Source organism: Emydura macquarii, unplaced genomic scaffold (genome assembly GCF_026122565.2).
Source record: "Emydura macquarii macquarii isolate MOO-44397 ecotype Brisbane River unplaced genomic scaffold, CSIRO-AGI_Emac_v2 contig_2897, whole genome shotgun sequence".
Taxonomy (NCBI): Eukaryota; Metazoa; Chordata; order Testudines; family Chelidae; genus Emydura; species Emydura macquarii.
This window is the reverse complement of record NW_027133034.1, coordinates 59632375-59658334: the sequence shown is the minus strand read 5'-3', so window position 1 is coordinate 59658334 and position 25960 is coordinate 59632375. Positions and strand designations below refer to the sequence as shown.

Below are 25960 nucleotides of genomic sequence, written 5' to 3'. Positions count from 1 at the left end.
TAATCATGGCTATACAAAGTAGCATAAGTCCCCAGATTGGCTTTGGTTCTGTTATCCCCTTTTCTTTGTTCCTGTTATCCCCTTTTCTTTGTTCCGCACTGGGAGGTCTTAGCTTTGGACTGAATTCTGCACCCCTTTGTCATGATGAGTTGTACTTAGGTAAATAGTTCCACTGACTTTAACTGGATTACAGTTGTAAGTACTGTTCAGCAGGAGTAAGGGACACAGAATTGGACCTTTGATTATTCTATTTTACAACCTTATTTAACAACCAGTTTGTGTTCCATGCAATGGTAATTTTTCTAGTTGGCATTTTTCCAGTTTATTTACAAGTTTATAATGTGGCAATAAACTGACGGCTACACTGAAATCCAAATGTACTGTATCTACTGACTTCCAGTTATCTGACAAATCAGTAATTGCATAAAAACATCAGAACAGCCAAACTGGGTCAGACCAATGGTCCATCTAGCCCACTATCCTGTCTTCCGAGAGTGGCCAAATCACAGATGCTTCAGAGGGAATGAATAAAGCAGGTAATCATCAAATGATTGATCCCGTCAGCCATTCCTAGCCTCTGGCAAACAGCAATCCCTGCATCAAAGATAACAAACCTGAGCAGTGTGTAGAGTGGAATTTTTTCTCGCAAATAATGACACGACTCCCTTATGTGTTTTAACATTTCACCCAAAATTTCATCTAATTGGCCAGTGGTTTTCTAATTTTTCCTTCTTAAAAAGGTACAGTTCTTCATTTGCCTTTTTATTTTTATAGTCATCAGGTACTTCTAACATGTATAGGGTTTATTGAAAATTCCTCCTCTCATTCTTTTTAAAACAATCACTTACCCCTCTCTAGAACTGGCAGTTTCTATATTTTGACTGACACTATCTTACCATCACTTTAATTGCCCTTGGTTCATGACCTCCTATACTGTTGTTGCTAGTAATTCACCTGCTTCTTGTTCCTGTTCCTAATCATTATCCGCCTATAATAATGTAACCAATATCTAGAGCCTTTCAATTGAATACTGAGCAAGACAAGCTATTTGAGATTTCAGATATTTTGTAGTCCTCACTAATTCTCTGTTTCTTATTCTGGAGTGGTCCTCTGCCACTAATTTTTCTCTTTTTTTCTAAGGTATTGGTAAAACTACATTTCTTTAATACCTTGACTAATAGTTAGCTTTGCATAAGTGCTTCCCATATTTTACATTATGGCTGCATTCTTTAAATATCAGCTTAAAGCTGTGGTCACCAAAATATGTTGTCCCGCTGCAGTAAATTTACCTTGAACCCATAGTACTATTCATTCATCAGAACTTTCAGTAGTAAATTTACCATAGAGGTGTTTCAGTATTATCTACTGAGCTTCTCTCTTCATTTCAATCTCCCTACTTTTCTATTTCTTATTTGTCTCTTTCAAGTCCATTCTTTCATCAAATTTTTCAGTCCTATTTTTAATTTTTTCTTTTGATTTTACACTGTAGGGGAGTTTTGTGTTTCTAGTTTTCTTTAAACTCACTTGTCCTCTGCTCTTTCCAACTGCTCCTGTAACCCATTTTGTGCTACTGATTATTTTCTTCATTTTAATTAAATTTGCTTTATGAAAATGTAGCATCCTAAGTCAAGATTCTGCAGCCCCTGCCCAGGCAGAACTCCAATTCATGTTAAACTAACCATACCTGAGGAAAAACCGCCAGATTCTGCCTGTAGTGACTGACCACAAATCCAACGGGGTAATTCATTAGTGCTAACCTTCAGTTTGATTACTATGGTATTTCCTCTTTATTGGTTAATATTAGGTCCAATACTGATTGCATCATATTTTGATGTTTCCAAAATACAAAAATACATCTTTGAGGCATTAAGAATTGTTGATAATACATCTCTTCTCAAATACAAGACTATGGTAAAATCCCACATTTTTGGAATGTCTTTTAATTTTGTTTTTTAAATATTTGTCCCACTATAACCTCATCTCCTTCTTCTCTCTGATTATTGCATTCTTTATTTGAATGGATTAATTTTTATTACTTGTGTCTCATATACATGTGTTTATGTCTGTGCGATACATAGAACTACCTTTTTTGCCTTCCTGATCTTTCCTGTAGGGCTGCTAATCTCCTATATTGGCTTTGAAGTTATAAGGTGTCTTATCTTGCTAAGTCTCTAATGATGCTTATGATATTTAGCACTTCCACCATATAGTGCTTTGCATGTTCAACACACTGTAGAATCATTAATTAATTTGTCTTCACGCTACCCTCGTATGATAGGTAGTATTAGGCCAAAGAGAAAAATTGTGTTCATGCAAGAGGACCTCTCATCACTCTTGTTTATTTACTATGCTGCTATCAATAGCATAGAGCCAAAGGGATAGATTTTCAAAGATGCAAATAGAGGTTAAACTAGTGGTTAGGTGCTCAATGGCCTTCTCTGCCTTTGAAAATCTCTTCTGAATAGAGCTTTTGTACCCACTTTACTATTTTCAAGAAATCCTGGAAGAGTGTCTCTCTTCCCAGTGCACATCCATAGAGACAACATGGTTGCGGTCTATTACCTCTCCTGTATTTGTATGTCTTTTACACTTATTGAGTAGTTTAAAGCCTTCCCAGATCTAGAGTCACCTTTGCTGAATTGATGACCCAGAACCGTAGCCCTTGACATTGCTCTTTAATTTCAGCATTTTCACATCAGGATGGTCTCTTTGCACCCAATGGTTCCCACTCTCACCATCTCTTTCCTTCCTTTCCCATCCCACCTCACCCATATGAATCAAAAGTCCTCTTGCTTCCTGTTTTTCACATCTGCCTCTGCTTCCAATTACCTACTCTGGCCAATCTGCAAACATAAACAGAGAGCTATCAGCCTCTCATTCCTTTGGTCTGTCACCGGTATCCCTGCGTGCTATCTCCACACCCCCATTGAATTATTCTGAAATGTTATTGTTTTAAGTGACATTTCACGTAGAGACTCTAGAAATTATTGTAGATGAAACAAAACTATAGTTACTAATGCCTTCCTCAAGAGTTTGTTTTGTGATTCTGCAGGAGACTTAAGTACTGTTTGTGTCACCCATTCTGCTCACACATTCCTTAATATTGTCCAGTCTCTTTGCTTTTTTCTTTGGTCTCTTCCTTTGCATCATTTACTTATCTAGATTCTTTGTTTTTCTTCAGACTTATTTACCCTATTCTAATTTCAATTTGACTGCAACTAGTCTCCCGAATATAAGAACAAGGATCTTCTTATCCTTCACAATTAAGAAACACTTGCAATAAAAGTGTCTCTATAGCATCCATGGCAGAATCTGAATAAAGAATGTATCTGTAGAGGATGTGGTTATTTTAGTTCCAGTCTAGGTATTTGTCAGAAATTTTCCCCATCCAAGTCAATCATTTTTTGTATCTAGAAATTGATTTATTGAGATGTGAAATTCAATGTTTCATCTCATGATCAGACTAATAAAAACATGTCTTCATTAGCACTGAGAAACAGTCTAGTTAGAATTAAACATTAAGGCCATTTCAAATCAATACACTGCAATATCATTTAAGATGACATTTCACTGTGCATGAATTTTCTCTCACTGAACAGGTTTGGTGTTTGATGATTCAAATGTAAAGAATACCAAACAAAATAAGGGACATTGTAGACATTTTGGGTTAGATCCCAGTCTCCAGCTCCTAGTGTTGTGAGAGTGCAAAGACACTGTAAATCCAGCAGATGTGGTCAAATGAGAATTCTATATGTGAGGGAGTCTCTATGGATGGTGTACACCTATGCCACACTCCTTCGTCTACCTCAGCATAGAGGGAGCATCTGGCAGAAGGGAGCTTGACTGAGACACCTCTACTCCCAGTGTTCCCAAGTTGTCATTATACCCTTTGTGGATGGAAGCCAGTAAAAAAGTAAAGCATCCTTGAGAGGCTACTGTGCTTTATGTTGGGGTCAGGATGGGCAGGGCCCAACATTTGGGGGTGTAAAGGTGTGTTAACATCATCACCTCATTTCTCTTCTCCCCCCAATGCCTAACCACATGCTGCTTGGACACAGCTCAGAAACTGGGCCTATGGATTCACGGAGTCGGATTCTGACTTCACACTCATGTAAATTAAGAATAACTCCACTGAAGTCAATGGCGTTATATAGATGAGAATCAGAATGAAGCCCATATGCTTTCCAAGTAAATCCGTTACGTCATTTGTTTGCCCCTAGCTTTGGTACTTCAGTTTTTAAAGCACACACTGATATTGTGATTCACACACAACCATACTGTCCTGATTTGGTTTGGTGCTACTGTTGGGGAGAGATTGTACGGTTGTGCAAAAGACTCTGCCTTAAGAGCCCTGAAAACACTACCGACAACTACTTGTCACTGAATCAGACACTGTATTTCTAAGATAAAACTATCCATCCACACTCATATTATATCCTTTGTGCTTTCAAAATGCTACCAAATGACTCCCTGAGGAAAAGTTTGGCTAAAACTTGAGTTTAGTTGAAGTATTGGTTTGTCCCTGTCTTTGTCGTAAGTACTATTCAAATAAGAGTTTGTATGAAACACTGGCATTGTCTGTTTGATACCCTACATGGAAATTTCTGTAGTGTTCAGGGGTTTTATCAAGTACTGTGATGACTAAAACGAGTTGTGATCTCTCCCCCCCCCCTATTGTGACAACTGGTTGCTGTGGATGAGTTACAGATGTGGTTTTAACCAGCAAGCTTGCTCCTGAGGGTTCTAGAAGAAGCAGAACCTTCCATTGTTTTTGTTGTTGAGGATTCGTTCGTACCATGGGAGAAGATGAATGTTAATGTGAAGATCCTGCATGTTAATAAGATACAGGAAACTAAAACATATGGGAATGCAAAAGGTGTGGGGCATGCACATTATTCATGTTCTGGCAGGCATCCATGCTGTTACACACAGCCCAGCTGCTAGGACAACATCTGTTAATCATCTGTTCACCTGTTTCTGTGACATAGCCCTATGCGATTATTATTGAACACTCAGACATACTTTAAATTGTCAATTGCTCATCTAAGGGCTAGACCACAGCCTGCCCTGTGTGGATGTGCTCCGTGGATCACTATTCCCACCTGTGGTGCTAGAAACATCGCAGGGACCATGGAGGTGTTATGACCCCATTACTTTTCCACAGTGGCTGGTGGACAGGAAAAGTGACATAGCCTGTCTTTAGTTGAAGGGCTTGGGTTTAGCATTGAGGGTACGGGCATATCCAAGTTTTGCTTGGTTGTTTTGATGATCTGATTGTATGGGTGAGTTTATATTTGAATATTGAGTATTAGTGTCCAGAGCAATGGACAGGCCCTACTCTTTATTATAAATTGAAATCAATAAGTGTGTATATGCAAAGGTAGAAGCCAATTTTTGAAAAGTTGTCCCTGGAATATCACATGTAAAAAGCTTTTATTTACTTAAATCCTCCCTCCTTGCAATTTTGTATTCACTTTTTGATCATCAATAGCTCTCCCTTACTCCTATGGAAAAAACCTTACCCCTGTGAGACGTTCCTTTAACTTCAATGGAAGGACACTACTTGCATGAGGAAAGGTTACTGATGTGAGGATGTTGAAGAATGAGGAATTGGAAAGTGAGGTTTGATTCAGATTTTTATTTATTTATTTTTTATTTAAGTAGAAATTCTCTTTAAAGTTTCACAAAGTTAAATAGTCACCACCCTCTCCTTAGACATTCCTGGGAAAATACATGAAACAAGAAGAGAGCAAGTTTAAAAATGAGAGCATGAGCTGAAACTACAAAAAATGCAAACAATTCCTAGCAAACAGTTATAGTAAACGCACTTTATCCAGACCTAATCCACTAACACACACAGGGGTAGACCATGGCCCTACAAGGAAACACCCACTTTGAACTAGGAAACTAGTTATACCTTTATTAAACTTTATTATACCTTTTGGGGAGAAGGATTGCCCCTCCTCAAAAAAGCCAGGGATCTCCCAGATCACCCTGAATCATGAGATTCAGGTTGACTCAGGGCTGTCCACATGGAGATCCTGTACTTTGGCATTGCTCGGTATGGTTTTGCCTCCAGCCTGTGCTGCCAGCTATTCCCCTTGAAGGGACTTGTCACATCATATTAACTTTCCTCAAGACTGCTGGACATGGTGTGTGTGTGTGTGTGGGGTGTGTGTGTGTGTGTGTGTGTGTGGAGAAGTCGGGGAGAAGACTATCTCCCTGAGCCCGCCATCTACTCCTTCCACCTTCTCTGCATGGAAATTTCCCAGGCTCCTAGAGAGCCTTCTGTGGCCCCTAAAGGGAGAGAAAGGAATGCTGCTGAGGAGGCAGCAGAGATCCTGCCACATGGGGTGGGGCATATCCTCAACCTAAGGAGGCCCTCTACTTGCAGCTCAAAGGGTAGTGTCTGGCTCACAGTAACTTGTTCTTAGAGAGCCTGAAATTCAAATAATATTTCAGTCCAACTAACAAGGAAAAGACTGCCAAGTCTTCCCCTATAAATCCACAGAAAATCCCCTATGCTTTCATCACACAATGTGTATTAATGAAATAGGTGAATTCTTGCCACAAAGCAAATATTTCTGGGGAATGAATGTGATAAGCTTAGCATTGTGAACCTAAGCACTCAAAAATCATGAGTTCAGGCTGCAATAGATCAGGAGTGTTTTTTAAATGTGAATTCTTTTAATTTCCCCTCTGCTTTGAGTCTGTAGTGTTCATGTTTTCCAAATTCTCTCTGACCTGGATTTAGAACATTTTAAAGAAAGTACATTTGGTTTCAACTTTAGTAAACCAGTTTCACAATGCAGTTAAGTTTCCTTTTGGTTACAAAGATTATTGCTTGTATTTTTCCCCCCTTTCAGTCAGAGTTGTAGTCCCCATTTAAATGGAGCAAGTGAAACTACAGGTATGACAGGACAGGGTGTTCACTCATGTACAGATATTCTCCTGTATTTGTTCAGAAATCACTTGCAAAGCTCTTCGTGAAGCCAAGGGAAATTGCATACACGTATGCAAGGGAAGTATTTGCCTCTAAGTGGGTGCATAATTCGGCACCAGACTGACTGACTGTTCCACTACATGGAAGTAACGATGCTAACACATAGGAACTGTGGGCCTGGTTCACCACTGCTTTATACTACTACTTCAGGGGTGTGAACCACACCCAGAGTACTTTCATGTGTGAAAGCTGGAGCTGTGGTGTGTGGGTGGGGGGGGGGGGGGGAAGGGGAGGGGCTATGAGGCAGCAGGGATCACTAGAGCAATTTTGGCTGCCTCAGGGGGAGTGCATGCTGGAGTGGGGGCTTCCCCCCCCCTTTCATGAGGTGCAGCATGTGGTGAATTGGGCCAGCTGTGTGGAGGTGGAAGTCACCCTCCCCCAACCAGGAGGTCAGCATTCAACCGAGTATAGCCGATTCCTTGTGTCCTGTATTGCTCCCATACAGGACCAGATACAGCCTGCCCCCAGCTTCCTTATTTTCAGTTTCTAGGTGCTCTCACTGAATGTATGAAAACACTTTGGCCTGATTCACTACTGGTGGAGCTGAACCAGTGCAGATGTGCTGCAGTGGTGTAAACCGTGATTTTCTCTAATAGGTCTCACTCCAGTTTCAAAGGAGTCGTTTTTCACTCTGATGCAGCATGTCTACAAGAGGAATTTACACTGGTGCAGCTACATAGCTATTGCTATTCCTGTATAACCAATCTGTTTGAGAGAACCAGAGAGGCCTTTCCTATCACCACATGACTGGAACTTGGATGGGAAACCAGATGCATAAGCTCTAGTTGTTTGTACCTTCCTGAGTACTAAGCATGTATTCTTTGAAACCGTAGGAAGATGAAATGTATTTCTTACACTCCCACACCCAATAACTCAAGGGGTGCGAAGGTTTTCACATTATTCCTCTAATTCCTGGTATATGTTTTAGCAATAGCTACCCACACTGGCTCTTTTCTGGACCTTCTGGCAGAGGTTGATTTTCTATTCCTGATGTTTCATCTGTTTTTTCCACAGGAATGAAATCTCAAGGCCCTATTCAGCTAAAAACAGCCCACGCAGCTGCTGGATCTAGGAGCTTTTGGGCCTGTTGTACTCTACAGATGTCAGCACAGACCCTCACGGGAAAAACGGCCCTTTTTCAGCAGCTCCAGGAGAGGTTATTAGACATTCCTTGCCACTGCCACCTCCACACCACAGTCTTGGGACTCCATCCCCTGAGCTCTTGTGAAAAATGTTAGGGGACCCAATAAGCATTTTTAGAGTTCCTCAGCTCTCAGACTCTGGCAATGAATTCTTCCCCACTTAACTATGTGTCTGTCAGCCTGGCAGGAGCTTTAGACAGGTCAAGGCCCATACACAAGGAGACAACAGGTCTGCTGCTGACTGGGGTCAACTACGGAGGCAATTTATGCCAGTTATTAGCCTCTATCTCCCTATCAATACAACTGTCAAATATTTCTCCCTGGCTAAGCTCTAATTACAGAAAAACATTAAGACTATCCCTGGTACCGATAGTTAAACCAGCTCTTCCTTCTCCCCACCACATGCCCAAGAAGTAAAACTGGGAACCAGCAGGGTTCACTGAGAGAAATCTTACAAAAGAAATCATAGCAGTGAAACATTTACTCCCTCTGCTCTCAGACAGGCAGAAGAGCGACTGTTTTCCATGCAGCTGTGCATGGGTGACTTGAAAGGAGCAAAAGCAGGGATTTGTGAACCCCAGGAAACAGAGCTTATTGGTACCATTCCACATCTTCCCAAAACTTGCATTGCACATTTGTTGTTCTGAGAGGACGTGGTGGGGGACATGGACTGAGTGGGTATGTCTACACTGCACACTAACCCTGGGCATCCACACACAAATCAATAACTTGGGTCAGCAACTGCTCAGGATGTGGGATGGGTCAGAGTCCCAGTGAGACTTGAATCCAACCCCTGTCATTCTGCAGTATAGACACAGGTCAAGCTGCAGACCCAAGTCAGGTCTGTGTAGCGCAGCATGGATGTGTTAGCATGGTAGTGAGACCTGGGTTCAGCAATTGTAAACCCACATTTACAATGCCATGTGGACATTCAAGTGTGGGCTTGGAAACACCAAGTCCACAAACACAGATTCCAGACACCTGGGCTTAGTGTACAGTGTAGACATACCCAATAAGGCTTCCACTTTGCTTTTTGTCTAACTAGTTTGGCCTTTCAAAGTTTGAACCTAGGACCCTCCAGAGCCTGCATGGTATAGAATTTCAGATATTTTCTACTGGATGAACCCACACTGGAGCATATATACAAGAACTATTTAATAATTACCAGAACGGAGCCCTTTGAAATAAGAAGGCAAAATCTATAGGATGCAATAGAGTTTCAAAATTAGACAAATATGAAATCAGAGGAAGTTAATTAAAAATAATGATACTTATGGATACTTATGTATTCTATACCACACAGACAAAAAAACTGAGTCTGGTGTGGATGAAGAGGGTATGGTGGGAAGGGGAGGGAAGGGGAAGGAGGGGCTAAGAAGGAGAAGCAGATTGTATAGGTCAGTCAGTACAACTGGAAAGTACAGTCATGTAGCGGTGCAGCGTGGTTTGGTTCTTTTTAAGTGTGGTGGAGTAAAGACCAAAAATGTAAGAATGTGGATGTTTAATCACAGTGTATCTTCCTTGTAATTCATGTTTTCTGTTTATAGAATACACCGATATTTTGAATACTTACTATAACTGTCACTTTGAATCAATGTACTTAAGTAAGTGTACTGTAACCTTTACATGGAACTTAACTTGTTGCTAAATATATATCTGAAGCCAAGTACATGCAGGGCACTTACGGTATTATAGATAGTACCTTAATTGCTGCACATGATGCATCCCAAGTTTAAAATTCACTTTACTATAGGTTATTATTTGTATTACTATAGCACTTAGTCACAGCTCAGACCTGCTGGCTGTATTTTTCTATCTTTAAGGAGTAGTAGAGATGGGTAGTAGAGAGCCTCTGAGGCCCCTGATTGTCCCACAGCAATGATATTTTTATAACTTGATAGGAAGAGTGTTTAACAGTACACTGTCCTTAATGAAATTAGGATTTCCACAGGACATGTGCTTCAGACCTTTGAGAAGAAACACTGTCCAGTAACAGTATTTGCCATTTTACACTACATTTATCTTTTATTCTCAGGGGTCTGGAGTCCACCTGTTTTACAGCCCAATCCTGAAAGGCATGGAGCACTCTGGTCCTGATCCATCAACACACACACAAGCACATCAGCATGTGAATAGTTCCAGCAACAAATGCTCTGCTGGCTTGGGGCAAGAGAGCTCAGCATGTCACAGCATCAAGCCCAAATTTAATATTTGTTAGTAAAAATGGTGTTTTGCCATAGGAAACATGGGCTAGATCCTCAGCCAGTCTAAATTAGCCAGTGGAGCTGTGCCTCAAGCAATGCAGGCCAGTTTACACAGCTGGGGATTCCTGCCCTGTGTCTTTCCAACTGTCAAATTGAAACTGTTCTTCAGTTTTGATGTCCCATAATTGAGAATTTCAGACAAACCATCGTTATAGTGTACATGGAATATTGTACAAATATTGGTAGCTGGCCCTCACCTGTACTGCCCAGTGAAGAGCTGTTTTAAAGTCTTTGTCCACCAGAGTTGGATCTGCTCCTTTCTGCAGCAGTGTTTGCACATGCTGGGGCCGATTGTGGAAAGCAGCCCAGTGGAGAGCGGTCATTCCCTAAAAATCACAATCCCAAAGAACAAAGAATTATTCACAGGAAGATTTAAAACTTCAAAAGGATTCAGTTTCCCTTTTAACTAATGAGTTGGACTATTTGGAGATTAGTCTGGAATGAGGAAATCCACTGTCAGGATCTCAGGCTTGAATATTTTGAAGCAGTTTCTGGCATAATGGGGTTGTATCAAAAGAGAAATAGCCAATTAAAAAGGCCTACTATAGAAAACGGATACAAATTAGATACATGCCTCTTTTATAAATGGTTATAGACTGCTTATAAGTAATACATCAATCAGAAAAATTATGGACAGGGTATAGCTTCCTCATAGGTTAAGGTTACATACAGTTTCCAATCAAAATCCCTCTTTTAGGCTTTTATTTTATTACAATGCAACAACCTTATCTTTAAAGCACAATTACTATGGGCTAGATTCTCAGCTGGTGTAAAGCAGTATGGCCCCACTGATTTCATTTTGATCCATCTCAAAATACAATCAACACATGTACCGTTTTGAAAAAAAGGGAAAAGGAGAAAAAAAATGAACTGTGGCTTCTGCAGTGAAGCGGACCTGCAGTGCAAATTTGCAGACCAGGAATCCACCCTTGTATGTGCACATTAATCAGTATCAAAAGCAAGTCCACATACACACTTTAAATCTATGTTACACACTTTTCCTATCAAGTTACCTAAGCAACATCAGTCTTAAACAGAATATAAGCACCATTCATGTTTGGTAATGTTTTACACCACTTCGCACAGGCTTCACTGACTACACAATGTGTGGAAATCAGTTCCATGGTTTTTCTTAGTTTCCAAGAGGGTTAAAAAAAAACAAACACCAAAGCATGTAGAATGGAAGAGAAATTAAAGCTTGAAATACAGTTCCACATATTAGATTGCAAGCTCTCTGGGGAAAGGACTGGTCATTTTATTTGCCTGTAAAATGCCATTCACATGTACAGAAGTCATCGCCAATAAAGTCCAAATGCCTTAACATTAGTTTCTCTCTGCTCATCAGGTATGTGGCAGGCATGGGGAAGTCCCAAGTGGTTTAAAATACAAATAGAGAGTAGAGAGGGTTTTTTTTTAATTTTTGTTTCGTAGAACTTGATTAGGTTTTGTTTTTGCAAAACTAAAAACCAGGGTTAAATCCAGCCCCACTGCAGTTAAAGGGAGTTTTTCCAGTGACTTTAGTAGTGCCAGGTGTTCACCCCATGGACCTGACACTGCTGATAGACACCAAATATTCTGGGACTCTTGACCTAAGGCTCTACAGCAATGTTTTGCACCCTGGGAAGTGAGTGCTAAGCTGATTCAGGGGAACAATGAAGATCAGTGTAGCCAAGGCAAGCTACAGGATTCCAGATCAGTCTCCTCTCACCTATCTGCTGATAAATGGTGGAGGTCCCCTTGAAAAGTTACTCACTTCCTGGCTTCCACTGTGGCCCCTAAGGCATAGGCCTGCAGGCAGAAGCTCACCCACCCACACTTCTGTTGCCATGTGTGTCCCTAAGAGTACCCCAGTGGTAGCTGCCACACTGTTGTCATGATATATACCACAAAGGTGGCATATAATGCATTAGTGGAAAATTAATAACTCCTTCATCCTTAATATTTATTTGTGATTTATGTACAGTAAACCCACAAAGGACTTTACAGATAGGCACTGGAAATACATTCTTAATGTATTTGGCAAAAAGTGCCAAAGCTAGGCCTGCTCCAGAAAAAATAATGTGGTTGCACCTGCTTGAATGCATCTCCAGTGTAAATTAAGCAAGATATGACCAAAGAGAAAGAAAAGCACATCATCACGCAAGCTAAACAAAGCCATCAGGAGAGCAAGTATGAACAGAAGATCACTTCACTTGACAGGGGATAGAGACTGCCTCACCAGGAAGACTTCCTGCCTCCTGGTACAGGGTCAATGGATTTTGGAAAGACATGAGGAGAGAAAAAGCCCTTTTGGCATCCTTCACCTGAGATGATAAAGAAATGGAGCCCTTTGAGTTCTGTGAAGGGTCTTGGCCAGAGAGCCTTGTCGGCCATGCTGGTAAGGAGGAGACTTGGAGAGAAACGCTTCTTTGAATACGAGACGCTCGTCTGTTAAGTAAGGTTTCAATCTCCAAAGCATACTTTTTACTTGCTTGTAATCCTTTATCTTTATTCCTTATCCTTTGTTTCACTTAAAACTATGACTTGTTTAATATACTTGTTTTACTTTTATTGTAAACCAAGTAAATCAGTGCTTTGATTAAAATAGAGTGTGTGTAAACCCCAGTTAAGGTCATAAGCTGCTGGGTACTTCCTCTTTAAGGGAACAGCAAACAACTTCTGTAAGTCCAATGGGAGAACTAGACACTACAGGGCAGCTGGTTTGGGAGAAATTCAGGCTGGGGGCAGTGTTAGGGTTTCCTTGCAAAGAGCAACTGGCTGGTGGAAGCCAGGGTGACCTACATGCGAGAATGCTGGCTGCAGGTGTCAGGGCTGGGATCCACAGCATTGAAGGCACCCAGAGCAGCAGGGCAGGCAGTGACAACCTCACTCATCTGGGCTGAACCTCTAAGTGTCACACCATGGCAGATGAGTCAGTCTTCGGTGGCGCCACTGGATGTTCCACTTGCTACTGAATGAAGGCACAGGGAAGGAAAGTCAGAGCAACCAGAGAGGAGGAAGTGGAAGTGGGGGGAGGGGAATAAAGCCAGCAAAAAGACATTAAAAAGCAAAAGAGGAAAAGAAAAGTGCACAAGAGAAAAAAGTTAAAGGGATAAAAGGAGCAGGAGAGAAAACTGACCAGAGCAAGAGAGGACAACGGCTGTGTCAGGCCATTTTATGTGGGGGCACCCATCTACCGAACCAACCAAAGGGGAACTTCTGCACTAAACAGAACTTGCACCTGCTTGCCTCCCTCCCTGCAGAATGGTGTGCCTCTGATTTTGTTCAGCTGCCCTGCTTCTGAGAGGAATTCCTGTGCACGTCACCACCTGGCAGCCTCCACTGAAAGTATGCAGACACCCACAGCCATAGAAACCGCACAGACTTATTTCTTACTATTTAATGGGTTTGGTTTTTTGTGTGGTGTATTAATAAAGTGACAGGAAAACTTCTACATTTTCCTTTAAATAAGGCAATAGCTAAGAAAAAGCTTTTTGTTAGTGCAAACAAGCCCGGAGCACGTTTCCAAGCAAACATGAATAACCATGGGTCTAGCACCAAGCCTTGGGAAAAAAATTCTCTTGATGCTAAGTGGCCTTTAAAATACTTTTGGACTTAATATTTTAGGTTGAACATGGTAACACATACAAACAAAATATTGACGGTTCAAAGGATCCTGCATGGTTTACATTAAAATGTAATTCTGTGCAACTCACTGACATAACCCCACATTTTCAACAGGATTTGGTCCTAGGTCCTGTGTAGGCTGCTTTAAGTCCCATACAGCCAAGCAAATAGGCTCTGCAAACCAGTGTGGATGGACACATAGTACAAGGCGGGAAGGAAATTTGCAAGTTAGTTCCCTTCCTCCTGGCAGTACTGTGGAGGGCAGCAATATCCTCAAGCTGCTGCCAGGCTGGAAGATGCACCTTTGGATCAATACACCAGATTCTCTGTTGGGTTCTGGCTCCTTTGTGCAGAATAAATGGTGCAAAGGGGCTGGTAAGCAACCAGATGTGGCAAGCTGAGAATTCCTCCGGTGAGAGAGAGCTCTTGGCTAGTTGTGCTGGCTCTGCATCACCGATCTCTCACATCACCCCAGGCACAGAGGTATATTTAGGTGGTGTACGTTTAAGGAGCATTGTAATCTTACATAAAATGGTTTCTGTAACCTCCGACAGGGCTTTGAGCAGATCCCCCAAGAATAACCAGCTGCCTGAAGTCGAGATGCTCTGAGAATCTGTTCGGGCGTCTACTTTAAAAAAGCAAAGAAATCCTTGTCTTGGCAGGTGAGTTAGGAAGGATGTGCAGGGAAGCAGTCATACCCCTGCATGTGGAGGGGTTTAATCAGCCCAGATTCTGTTTCCATCTGCAGACAGCCAGGATAGCCATTGTGAGGAGATGCACCATGTACAAACCGGGAAAAACAAAACCAGCCTTTGTAAAGTGCTCTGAGGCCCTTAGATGAGAGGTGCTAGATCAATGCAAAGTATTATAAATTTACTATAATAAAATCAGTAGTTCTGTACACCCTTTTTAGGCTGGGAAGCATATTACTTGATGCATGGGACTGTTACAGTTGGTGCATGTTTACTCACCTCATTGTCCCGATGATTGATTTCACTTAGATGAGATTGCTGCAGCAGCACGGCTAGAAGCCTGTGGAAGCAAAGATATATTTAATATGCTACATTCAAGGCTAAAACTGATGAGATATTTTTAGAGACATACAACCTGCAATTCAAAGCAAAATGAATAGCAGTGATGGATGTGAACCAGAATCCCAGATCCTGCGTGTTCAGGTTTGAAATCCAAACCCTGATCCAGTTTGGAATTTTGGCTTAATCCATTTCTAACTAAAACGATAATACAGACTCAACACTTGGAATCAGTGGCCACCTCCACAGAAATTCGAAAGCAGATACTATCGGGAATAATTTCAGTGCTAATTTCCAAAATAGCAAACAGGCATTAATATAGTAGAATGTGAAACAGTGTGTGCATGAGCCATTTTTATAGCCTAGAAATCAGAAGAACTATTCAATGTGATCCTCTTTTAAAGTTTTAAACAAGCAGAAATGCAAATTTAGGGCCTTACTATTACATTTTTGTATCCTTTGATTAACATGACCCTGTACATGTGCAGACAGAGACAGGGTTAGATTAGGGCTCAGTCTCTCTATTGGGACTAAGGCACTTATGCCATAAACAGAGGTTTATGGAGCAATACATCTGTTCACTTCTATAGAAAAGCAGATTACAAACATTCCCTTCTTGTGAAGAGAATAGTCAGAAATATTACACGGAAGACATTGGTCTTTTAGTGGAACAACATTTTATAACTTGAAAGATTTTGCCCTAGTATTTTCATGATCTCCCTTCAAACTTCTGCAGTTAACTCTGAAAATGTCCAGAAGCCACTGGATCTGGAGCAGGCAATTACATTTAATAGAAAGGCAGTGAGCATTGCTTGGAGCGTGGAAATGACCAGGATATACAGACCTTCTTGGCACACGCTCAGATCCTGTATCAGAATTTGCCTACATGGAGTCTTATGCCAGTGTGGAGTCCATGTGGCTCTGGTGGATGTAAGAGTTTGTGCTAGCAGAAGCCCAGTTTTGGAGTGGAGCCATAATGCTCACATGTGGCATGATGAACTACATGATAAAGTACTTGTGCCCGATTAAAAAACAAAACAAAAACACAAAGAAAAACACAAAGAAAAACGAAAAAGAAAAAGAAAAACGAATCCTCCCTTTGCTGCCTTTTACTTTGCTTCTTAGCTAGCCAATCCTGAATTGCTGAAAATATATTTTCTGCATCAAGTTGCACTAGAATGTGGTCTAGCAACCTGGGGTTTAACAGAAGACAGGCTTTGTGTTTATTGCTTTAGGTACATCTCTGAAAAATTAGAACCTTAAATTATTTCATACTGTTCTATAAACACATTCAATAAATTCAAATCTATAATCCTTCCCCTGTACATCTGTGGCATACTTCACTCTAATTTGAAAACAGGTAAAGTTCAGGTTGATACATTAACAACTTTTGCAGAATAAATTGCAAAAATATAGCAAACTGTGACAGAGCACCATACCACTCCTCTCTGTCATCTAGCCACAAACTACTCGTAGACTTCCTGCTAATCAAACACCTTGTGCAATTCATTTACCATGCTCTCCCCCCCAGCCTTATACATGTCTGAAGGTCTGTTTTTACAACAGCATGCAACCCTTACCTCACTTAGTTCCAGACTCTCACCCTAAACCCCCAGCCTCCCTTCCTGAGCCTTTTCTACCTCTTGGGTAATGGGCTAATTAGCCATGTGGGCTCTTCTCAGCCCATCCCAATCTATCAATTAGGCACAGCTTTTCCTCACAGGTTTACTCCAGGGCAATATAACTGGTGATCCAGTGATGAGGGAGCTGGTACAGCTGCTGATGCCCAGTGCTCTGCCACACAAACCTATAATGAAATGCAGCCCTGTGATTTATTTAGCTGTTCGTGAATTAAGCCTGGAAAAAATCATTCTGCAGGCATGGATGACAAGCTATTAGACAGTATAACTGTTTTAAAAACACTACATTTGAAACTGCTTAGTGATCAATTGCATGAAATACAATTCTCTAGGGGGAAAAAAAATTATTTGCTCTGAAGTGACACACCAACACGGCAGAACCAGGGTGTAACACCCCCAGATGCTTTTCTAACCAGCTACTCTCTCCAAAAGTATTTGCTTTTGGGGAAGATCACCAAAATTTAAACAAAAATATTCTGCCAATGCCACACCATGGCCTGGACTCAGACTGGTATAATCACTAAATGGATGTTACAGCTCTTTTCTCAGGCAGGTAGTCAATTGCATAGTACATTATAATGGACTTAAAAGTCAGAACATTTTTAGATTGCTGCAGTCCTGAATTTTACCTCTTCTGGGCCTTAAAGGGTGTAAATATACCTTTTTTGGTGGGAAATAGAAGAAACATTTTTGTGGTAAATTGATATAATTAATAAAACCCCAAACTGGCAACTAAGAAGTTTGTTATATTAAAATAAGTCCTGGTGGAAATGGATTAGTGGGCATGAGGAAGGAGAGATGATCAAAAGGTGCTTGATAAATTAATCTCTCACATGACTCAGTGACCATGAGATGGTCGAGTTCAGGATCCTGACAAAAGGAAGAAAGGAGAGCAGCAGGATATGGACCATGGACTTCAGAAAAGCGGACTTTGACTCCCTCAGGGAACTGATGGGCAGGATTCCCTGGGAGGCTAATATGAGGGGGAAAGGAACCCAAGAGAGCTGGCTGTATTTTAAAGAGACCTTATTGAGGCACAAGAGCAAACCATCCTGATGTGCTGAAAGAATAGCAAATATGGTAGGCGTCCAGCTTGACTTAACAAAGATGTCCTTGGCGAACTTAAACGCAAAAAAGAAGCTTACAAGAAGTGGAAGCTTGGTCAGATGACTAGGGAGGATTATATAAACACTGCTCGAACGTGCAGGAATGAAATCAGGAAGGCCAAAGCACAATTGGAGTTGCAGCTAGCAAGGGACGTGAAGGGGAACAAGAAGGGTTTCTACAGGCATGTTGCCAACAAGAGGAAGATTAGGGAAAGTGTGGGCCCCTTAGAGAATGAGGGAGGTGACCTAGTGACGGAGGATGTGGAGAAAGCTGAGGTACTCAATGCCTTTTTTGCCTCTGTCTTCACAGACAAGATCAGCTCTCAGACTGCTGCACTGGGTGGCACAGAATGGGAAGGAGGCGAACATCCCGCAGTGCTGAAGGAACGGGTCCAAGACTATTTAGAAGGATTGGACATTCACAAGTCCATGGGGCCGGATTCAATGCACCCGAGGGTGCTGAGGGAGTTGGCTGAGGTGATTTCAGAGCCATTGGCTATTATCTTTGAAAGCTCGTGGGAACAGGGGGAGGTCCCTGAGGACTGGAAAAAAGCAAATATAGTGCCCATCTTCAAAAAAGGGAGGAAAGAGGATCCAGGGAACTACAGACCGGTCAGCCTCACCTCAATCCCTGGAAAAATCATGGAGCAGGTCCTTAAGGAATCCATTTTAAGGCACTTGGAGGAGAGGAAGGTGATCAGGAACAGTCAACACGGATTCACCAAGGGCAAGTCATGCCTGACCAACCTGATTGCTTTCTATGATGAGGTGACTGGCTCTGTGGATGTAGGGAAGGCGGTGGATGTGATATACCTTGACTTTAGCAAAGCTTTTGGTACTGTCTCACACAGTATTCTTATCAGCAAGTTAAAGAAGTATGGGTTGGATGAATGGACTATAAAATGGATAGAGAACTGGCTAGAGAATAGGGCTCAACGAGTAGTGATCAATGGCTCCATGTCTATCTGGCAACCGGTCACAAGCGGAGTTCCCCAGGGGTCGGTCCTGGGGCCGGTTTTGTTCAACATCTTTATTAATGATCTGGAGGATGGGGTAGATTGCACCCTCAGCAAGTTTGCGGACGACACTAAGCTGGGGGGAGTGGTAGATACCCTGGAGGGTAGGGATAGGATACAGAGTGACCTAAACAAACTGGAGGATTGGGCCAAAAGAAATCTAATGAGGTTCAACAAGGACAAGTGCAGAGTCCTCCACTTAGGAAGGAAGAATCCCATGCACAGCTATAGACTGGGGACCGACGAGTTGGGCAGCAGCTCTGCAGAAAAGGACCTGGGGGTAACAGTGGATAAAAAGCTGGATATGAGTCAGCAGTGTGCCCTGGTTGTCAAGAAGGCTAATGGCATATTGGGCTGCATTAGGAGGGGCATTGCCAGCAGGTCACGGGAAGTGATTATTTCCCTCTATTCGGCATTGGTGAGGCCGCATTTAGAATATTGTGTCCAGTTTTGGGCCCCCCGCTACAAAAAGGATGTGGACAAGTTGGAGAGAGTGCAGCGGAGGGCAACCAAAATGATTAGGGGGCTGGAGCACAGGACTTATGAGGAGAGGCTGAGGGAACTGGGCTTGTTTAGTCTGCAAAAGAGAAGAGTGAGGGGGGATTTGATAGCGGCCTTTAACTACCTGAAAGGGGGTTCCAGGGAGGATGGGGCTAGGCTGTTCTCGGTGGTGGCAGATGACAGAACAAGGAGCAACGGTCTCAAGTTGCAGGGCGGGAGGTCTAGGTTGGACATTAGGAAAAAGTTTTTTACTAGGAGGGTGGTGAAGCACTGGAATGGGTTACCTAGGGAGGTGGTGGAATCTCCATCCTTAGAGGTTTTTAAGCTGAGGCTTGACAAAGCCCTGGTTGGGATGATATAGCTGAGGTTAGTCCTGCTTTGAGCAGGGGGTTGGACTAGATGACCTCCTGAGGTCCCTTCCAACTCTAATATTCTATGATTCTAGGACTCTGTACTATGTTACATATTCCACAATTTAGCACAGGATATACATGTATGAAATGAGTGTGTGTATACATTTACGTGCACACGCATCCATGCTGAAATTCTGCAACTCCACAGAAGAGCTCTGCTACCTTTAACTACACATATAACATGTGGAGAGTTAGTAGGATCAGTTTATTTAGTTTCTCTCTGTAGGCTCAGCCACTTTATGGAACATATATTGAAGTTCAAAAACTTGCCAGTTCTTGTGCTTGAGGTGTTTAAATGGATTGATTATAGTCTGTCTATTTCAACAGGGTCTGTGTGCTGCTAGCTATTGCCCCAGTGCGTTGACTCATAGCGATGGACTGCCAGTTCTTAAGCTCAGGTGAGGAAGCACTTCATAATTAGCCACTACAATTTGTCTTCCTTTCAAATCTGTGTAGCGGGCAGAGGGCAAAAATGAGTACAATGGAAAATCTCACTAATGGCCATGGCACTCCAGCTGTGCCTTCTGGTAATAGGGCAATCATATCCAGAACTAATTATGTTGACTTGGGCTAATAAGACAGATGAAAAGGAGCTGAGCAGCTGGCACACTCCTGTGTAGAGCAAAGGTCTGCCTGTTTCCATGGGGACTGTGAAAAAACTTCAGGGAACAGTGTGCGCTGCTGTTAAAGTAAATTACTGTTCCCTTTCTAATATCAGCATTTGTAGTGTTGCACAAACATAGCGTTTGCTCGTTGGCTTTATGCAATGATTCACTGTTGTTCTGAAACCATCCAACTGATGCATGAAGAACAACGATGAAGGTGGAAAACTAATACATATGGAGACATTATAGACTGTCACAATACTTATCTAACTGGGACATTAAATTACAGCTTCGCTGCTTCGGATGTGTCAAACCACCACTAAGTTCTGTGCATTTCTTGCTACTTCCATTTAGCTACCCTCGCTGAAAAGGCTGGCTGGAAATGAGAGTTGAAGGAAGCACACAGAACTTAGCTCTCAGGAGAGATTTTGCATGAGTTTAATCCAGTTGTATAAATCAGGACCTGAAAGACTTTAAGAAGCATTCCTATTTACAAAGGAAACTAATACAAATAGCATATTTGCTTGTGACTTGCTTTGAAGAAATGCCCTTCTGACTTTTTGACAAATCTTTAATAACCTTTGTCAAAAATCAACTGCACTCCATCTTACCTGATTTTTTAGAACACCTTTCCATAGGGTGGAAAAAAATCTTAACACGGATTGTTTTATGGACAACTTCCTTCCATTCACAAGCCCATAGGTAGCCTCCCTTCCCAATAATAAACTATTATATTTAAAGCAATATAAATATTATATTGTACAACAGGGACCTGGTCTGTGACTGGGGTACTATAATAATACAAATAATAATACTAATACAATAATTTAAGAATCAACATTAATTAATTACATTTCATTTAATAATAATTTAAATAATAATACAAATACTTACTCTTAATGCCACTAACATCATCCACATAACATTACTGTGGCAGCTGTAGCAATTTCTTATGTGAGAAAGTAACATTAGGAAAGTATTTTAATGATTTTTTAGTTCTCTTAATGCAGATGGGAACAAGGAGGAGGGGCCAGAATCATGTGACTAGCCACCTCTCTACAAACCACAACCAAGAGCCACATTTTGGAAACCTGTGCTGTAGCGTATAACCTATAAAATTTGATTTATGTAATAGACAGTGCAGGGCAACTGGTTGTGTGGCTCCTGCTGGGAGACCTGCATTTGAAAGTATTGTGGAAGCCCGAGTTAAAGAAGAGCACTCTGAACACTAGCACCAAGTCAGTTAGGGAAAATACAGTGGGAAATAATTGCATTGAACTACCATGGGAACAAACTTCCTGTGGTATTTCTAGTATAGAGGATGGCTTGATCACAATGGTGATGATTGGTCATTGGGAAGTCTGGAGTTTCAGCCTCCATTCTGAGTTCTATTGCTTTTGTGAGTTTAAATCAGATTCTTCACCCCTTCATTTAACTGTATAGTAATCACCAGATGAAATAGCAAATCACAAGTGTAATTGCCACAGTGCTCTCTTGCCTGTCCGACACTGCCTCCATACAGTCACATTCCATGTTCTTTTGGTGACTATTTACTGGATCATGAAGATGTTTTACTCAAATAAGCAAGCACCCTGTGAATGTGGGGACATACCTCATGTCAGGTTCTGCAGTAGCAGCATGCAATGGCAGTCTCCCATTTTTATCAGGTATGTTCTGCTTGGCACCGTTTCGGAGCAGACTGACACATCCTTCAAGCCATCCCTACAAAAGAAAGTCCAGGACGTCAAAGAGGAAAAGAGAAGATTTGGGGCCAGATCCTCAGCTGCTGTATATCAGTTTACACCAGCTGAGGATGTTTCCCTCAGTTTCAGAAAAACGTCTTGTGAGTACTTCCAAGGTGGTTCACATTTGGTTCTTTTCAAGTCCTGGATCCATCCATTGCTATAATCAAGCTTTTTAGTTCCACTGCATTTTGGCCTTTCTTCAACTTGGGGGGAGGGGGGGGGGGGGGGAATGGAGCGCTGTTTTAAGATTTGCCGTAGACATGGCATTTAAAATGTCGCTAATTGCTGGTTTACTAGTAAGTCTTATATATATTCCTGCTTGTGGATTTACTGAAATCAGAGGCAGCCAAGAGCCAAAGCATTTAATCTCATTTTCTTTACAAGAGGAGAGCGCAGGTAATAAATCAATAGGAAAAGCCTGAGAATGAGAGTTATTTTAGGTTTTGCTTTCAGCGATTCTGCCTCGTTTTAGCAAGTGGCTTTTTACAGAGGTCAGAATTCAGTAAAAGTGTTATACTGAAAATGGCACCATCATTTATGGGGATTGGTCACTGACAGGAATAAAATGCTGCACTGTCTCCTTCGAAAACAAACCAAAAAGAGATACGCACTGTGGTTCTGACTCAGCAGAATATTAGCATGTGCTTGAGTCCCAAGGAAGTCAAATATGTGCTTAAGTGCTTTGCTCAAAGTGGGGCCTCTAAAGAGCAATCTACCTGCCTATGTGAGCACGACCAGTATTTATTGAGGAGAGGTGGAATGAGGGAATTAAAGCACCCTTGTATTGCTCACTGATCAAAGTTTTGTTGCAGGGAAGCTTGCAATAGAAACACAGGTCTGAATCCAGCACTCAATGGCATTCATGCACACATGCATGTTGATGTCAATCCTCTGGGCAGCCATCACACCCAGATTCTACTACCTACAGCATAGAAACCACCACTCACTAATTTAAATCACATGTAGCACATCCACATAAGCCTCATGGATCTGAAATTTCCCCATGCCTCCAAGGCTCTTAGTGTTGTCTTAGCTAACCAAGGAAGTATATTACAAAGATTCACTCCCCCTACCCCAGGCAACTGATTAAATTGCAGAGAAAGAATCATGAGCCTAATCCTTAAAACATCCACGGGGATTTTAACTTACATAAATTTTGGGGCACTGGTCATGCTATAATTTAATTAGTCATTTGGGGTGGGAAAGCAAATTGTCATCCTATCCTATTCCTCCTGTTTAGCCTTAGACACCGTAGGGATAAGACTTTCAGCTAAAACAAGGGAATTCTGAAGCCATGAGGCCAACTTAAGTAGCCAGAATGGTTTCCAATCATTTCTTCTTTCAGCAGATTTTTTTTCCTTTTCAGGGAAAGAGAAAGGGAAAACACAGCATTGTTATTAATTATGGGATTTTTTTGAAAATATCTGGTAAAGGAAATATCCATTCTTGAAAGCGACATGCATATTTAATGTTTGAATGGATGGCCCATTCTGCTACTTTTGACATGTTTTCTAGCTGAAAATGTCAATTAAGCTGAAGCATTGTTCTTTTCACTACTCTATAGGACTATATAAGTCTTGTCCTTATTCTCTCCTTGCTGTACTACAAGATTAGTCTTTATTACTTCACCCTTTCAAAGTGCTCTCTGTAACAGATAGAAGTCTTGGTACCAGATAAGTTGCAAGAGATAAACTGGTGCGTCCACAGGCATCTTGAATATTAATATTTGCTCCCATCTTCAACAGCAATTTCACTGTATCGACTTGACGTCCCGAAACAGCATGCATCAAGGGAGTACAACCTTGGGGAAAAATAGTTACTAATTAATTAAATAGTCAATAATTCTTTTATAATCCTTAATTTGTTAAAGCCATATGGAGGAGATACTCACGTTTACTAAACATGCTACTGGTAAATTAACACATTTGCCAACTGTTTAGCAATTGTACTGGAGGCACAAAGCAATTCCTATTCAAGCTAGCTGATAGTCCTCTTTAAAAAACACAAGTGGCTTAATTAACAAAAGACTTGTCTAATCAACTTTTTGGAGGTAAATTCTTTTTTCACTGACAAGCCTTATATGCAAGTCAGGCCTCAAGTAACAGTTTTGAAGCTGATATCCCGCAAAAGGAACACAAGCTCAGTCCCAGGAAATGTTCTTCTCAGACCACAGAGTTTATGGAGATAAGCACAGATGATGCTGCATGTGCACAATTGCTTCTTTGAAAATTGGCCTTCATTCTAGAATATTTTGCCTTCTCCCACCTTTGGAAGTTAGCCTCTCTACTAGCTACTCTACTAGCTGTCTCCCTGACTGAAAAGAACAGCAGACACAGTATTCAAAATAATATTTGATTTTCCTCATGAATTACATCGTTGCGTTTAAATTGTTTCTTCTCGCTTATGACTTTTTAATTAACTACTGACTAATAGCAAAAGACTTTTCTCCAACAGGCGAAAGAGGAATTTGAAATGATTAAGCTGATTCATTGAACACTAGAAATAATAGCTTGCAAAGTGCTCGTGCAATTTAAGAGTCTTTGTTCTCATATGAGTAGTCTCATTGAACTCCATGGCACTACTTGGATGAATAAATGCTACTCAACATGATAAAGCATTGCAGAATCTGGCTCTATGTTTTGTCCTGAAGCAGGTGATCTCAGTTACATCAGTATGTGAATCCATTTCAACAGGGTTACTCTGGAGTTGAAAATTAATGGTTAACCTACTGAGGGCATGAACCTGCCTTTTTTTCCTCTGGTTCAGGAGCTGGAAGGTTGAAAGGGTCTCATCTTGACTATATTGAGATTCAGGGAACTATCTGAAGGTAATATAAGGGTCCCAATTTCTGAATCTAACTTTTAAAGCCAGTTTTCAGAGACAGACAGACAAATATATGCAGGGGTTTTTTTTTGTTTGTTTGTTTTTAATTGATTGGGAACCCTACAGTTTTCACGCATATCCTGGAAAAATGCAACTGTTAAAAACTAGACTCTTGATTGAGCATAAAATACTTTAAGGGAAAAGCTTTCAAAGATTCTTGTTCAGATTCATTTGGAAAATACATGCATGTAAAGACATCCAAATTACTGCATGCATTCAGATGGCACCATGTCAGATGGCATGAGAAACTGAATAGAAAAAAGTATGCAGTTTCAAGCATAAAATGGGTAACTATATGTGCAACTGATCTTTTGGCAAGAAACTGCTTATTTTACCATTTTATCAATTATCTGTTTGTACTTGTGCCCATATTTTGCTAGCACAAATAACTGCTGGTGTCCACTTTTGAAAATTTGGCTAAATGAGTCTTTAAGATGTCAAAAAATATATAGCATTTGGATTTGACTAGAATAAATTATTTCTCTATCGTCCTCTGAAATTTTAGCAATTTTCCAGCATCTTCCTTCCTAAGAAAAACAATGTAAATTCATGGCAGTGTCCCATGTCCACTGTCTGATACATGTAAATAAAATAATCCCATGTAAATAAATGAACTTATAAGGAGGAAGAACAATATTATTTTATGGCCATTTAGACTCTTTCAAAATGCATATTCCCAATGGATCTCCCAAAGAAAATACCAATTTCCCATTCCTACTGTGATTTTTCAATGATTCTTAACATCAATATTAAAAATGGAAAAAAGATTCTAGCTCAATCACATATTATAGTGATTAACCCTTTGGAAACAGGCTAAACAACAGTCTTACCCTCACTGTCACAGCATTCTAATATTGAAGGATCTTCACGAATCACTGCAGTCAGTGTGTTGACATCACCATTAGCTGCTGCTTGGTAAACCACAGTAAGGTCGATTTCTTCCGCTGAATCACCTAGAGGCAGATACACAGAAGTATGTGGGGAAACTCTCCAAAAGGTGAATGG

At 41.1% G+C, this 25960-nt stretch overlaps 1 protein-coding gene across 1 annotated transcript in view; it reads right to left on the bottom strand.

The window, feature by feature from the left end:
• ANKRD55 (ankyrin repeat domain 55) overlaps positions 1-25960 on the bottom strand; it is a 112842-nt gene that overhangs the window by 22999 nt on the left and 63883 nt on the right. Inside the window, exons 2-6 of the mRNA XM_067568866.1 lie at positions 25786-25908; positions 23743-23873; positions 21940-22049; positions 14987-15047; positions 10607-10735 (exon numbers count right to left, since the gene is read on the bottom strand). Of these exons, the coding sequence (XP_067424967.1) occupies positions 10607-10735; positions 14987-15047; positions 21940-22049; positions 23743-23873; positions 25786-25908 (554 nt within the window). The remainder of the gene's footprint in view (positions 1-10606; positions 10736-14986; positions 15048-21939; positions 22050-23742; positions 23874-25785; positions 25909-25960) is intronic.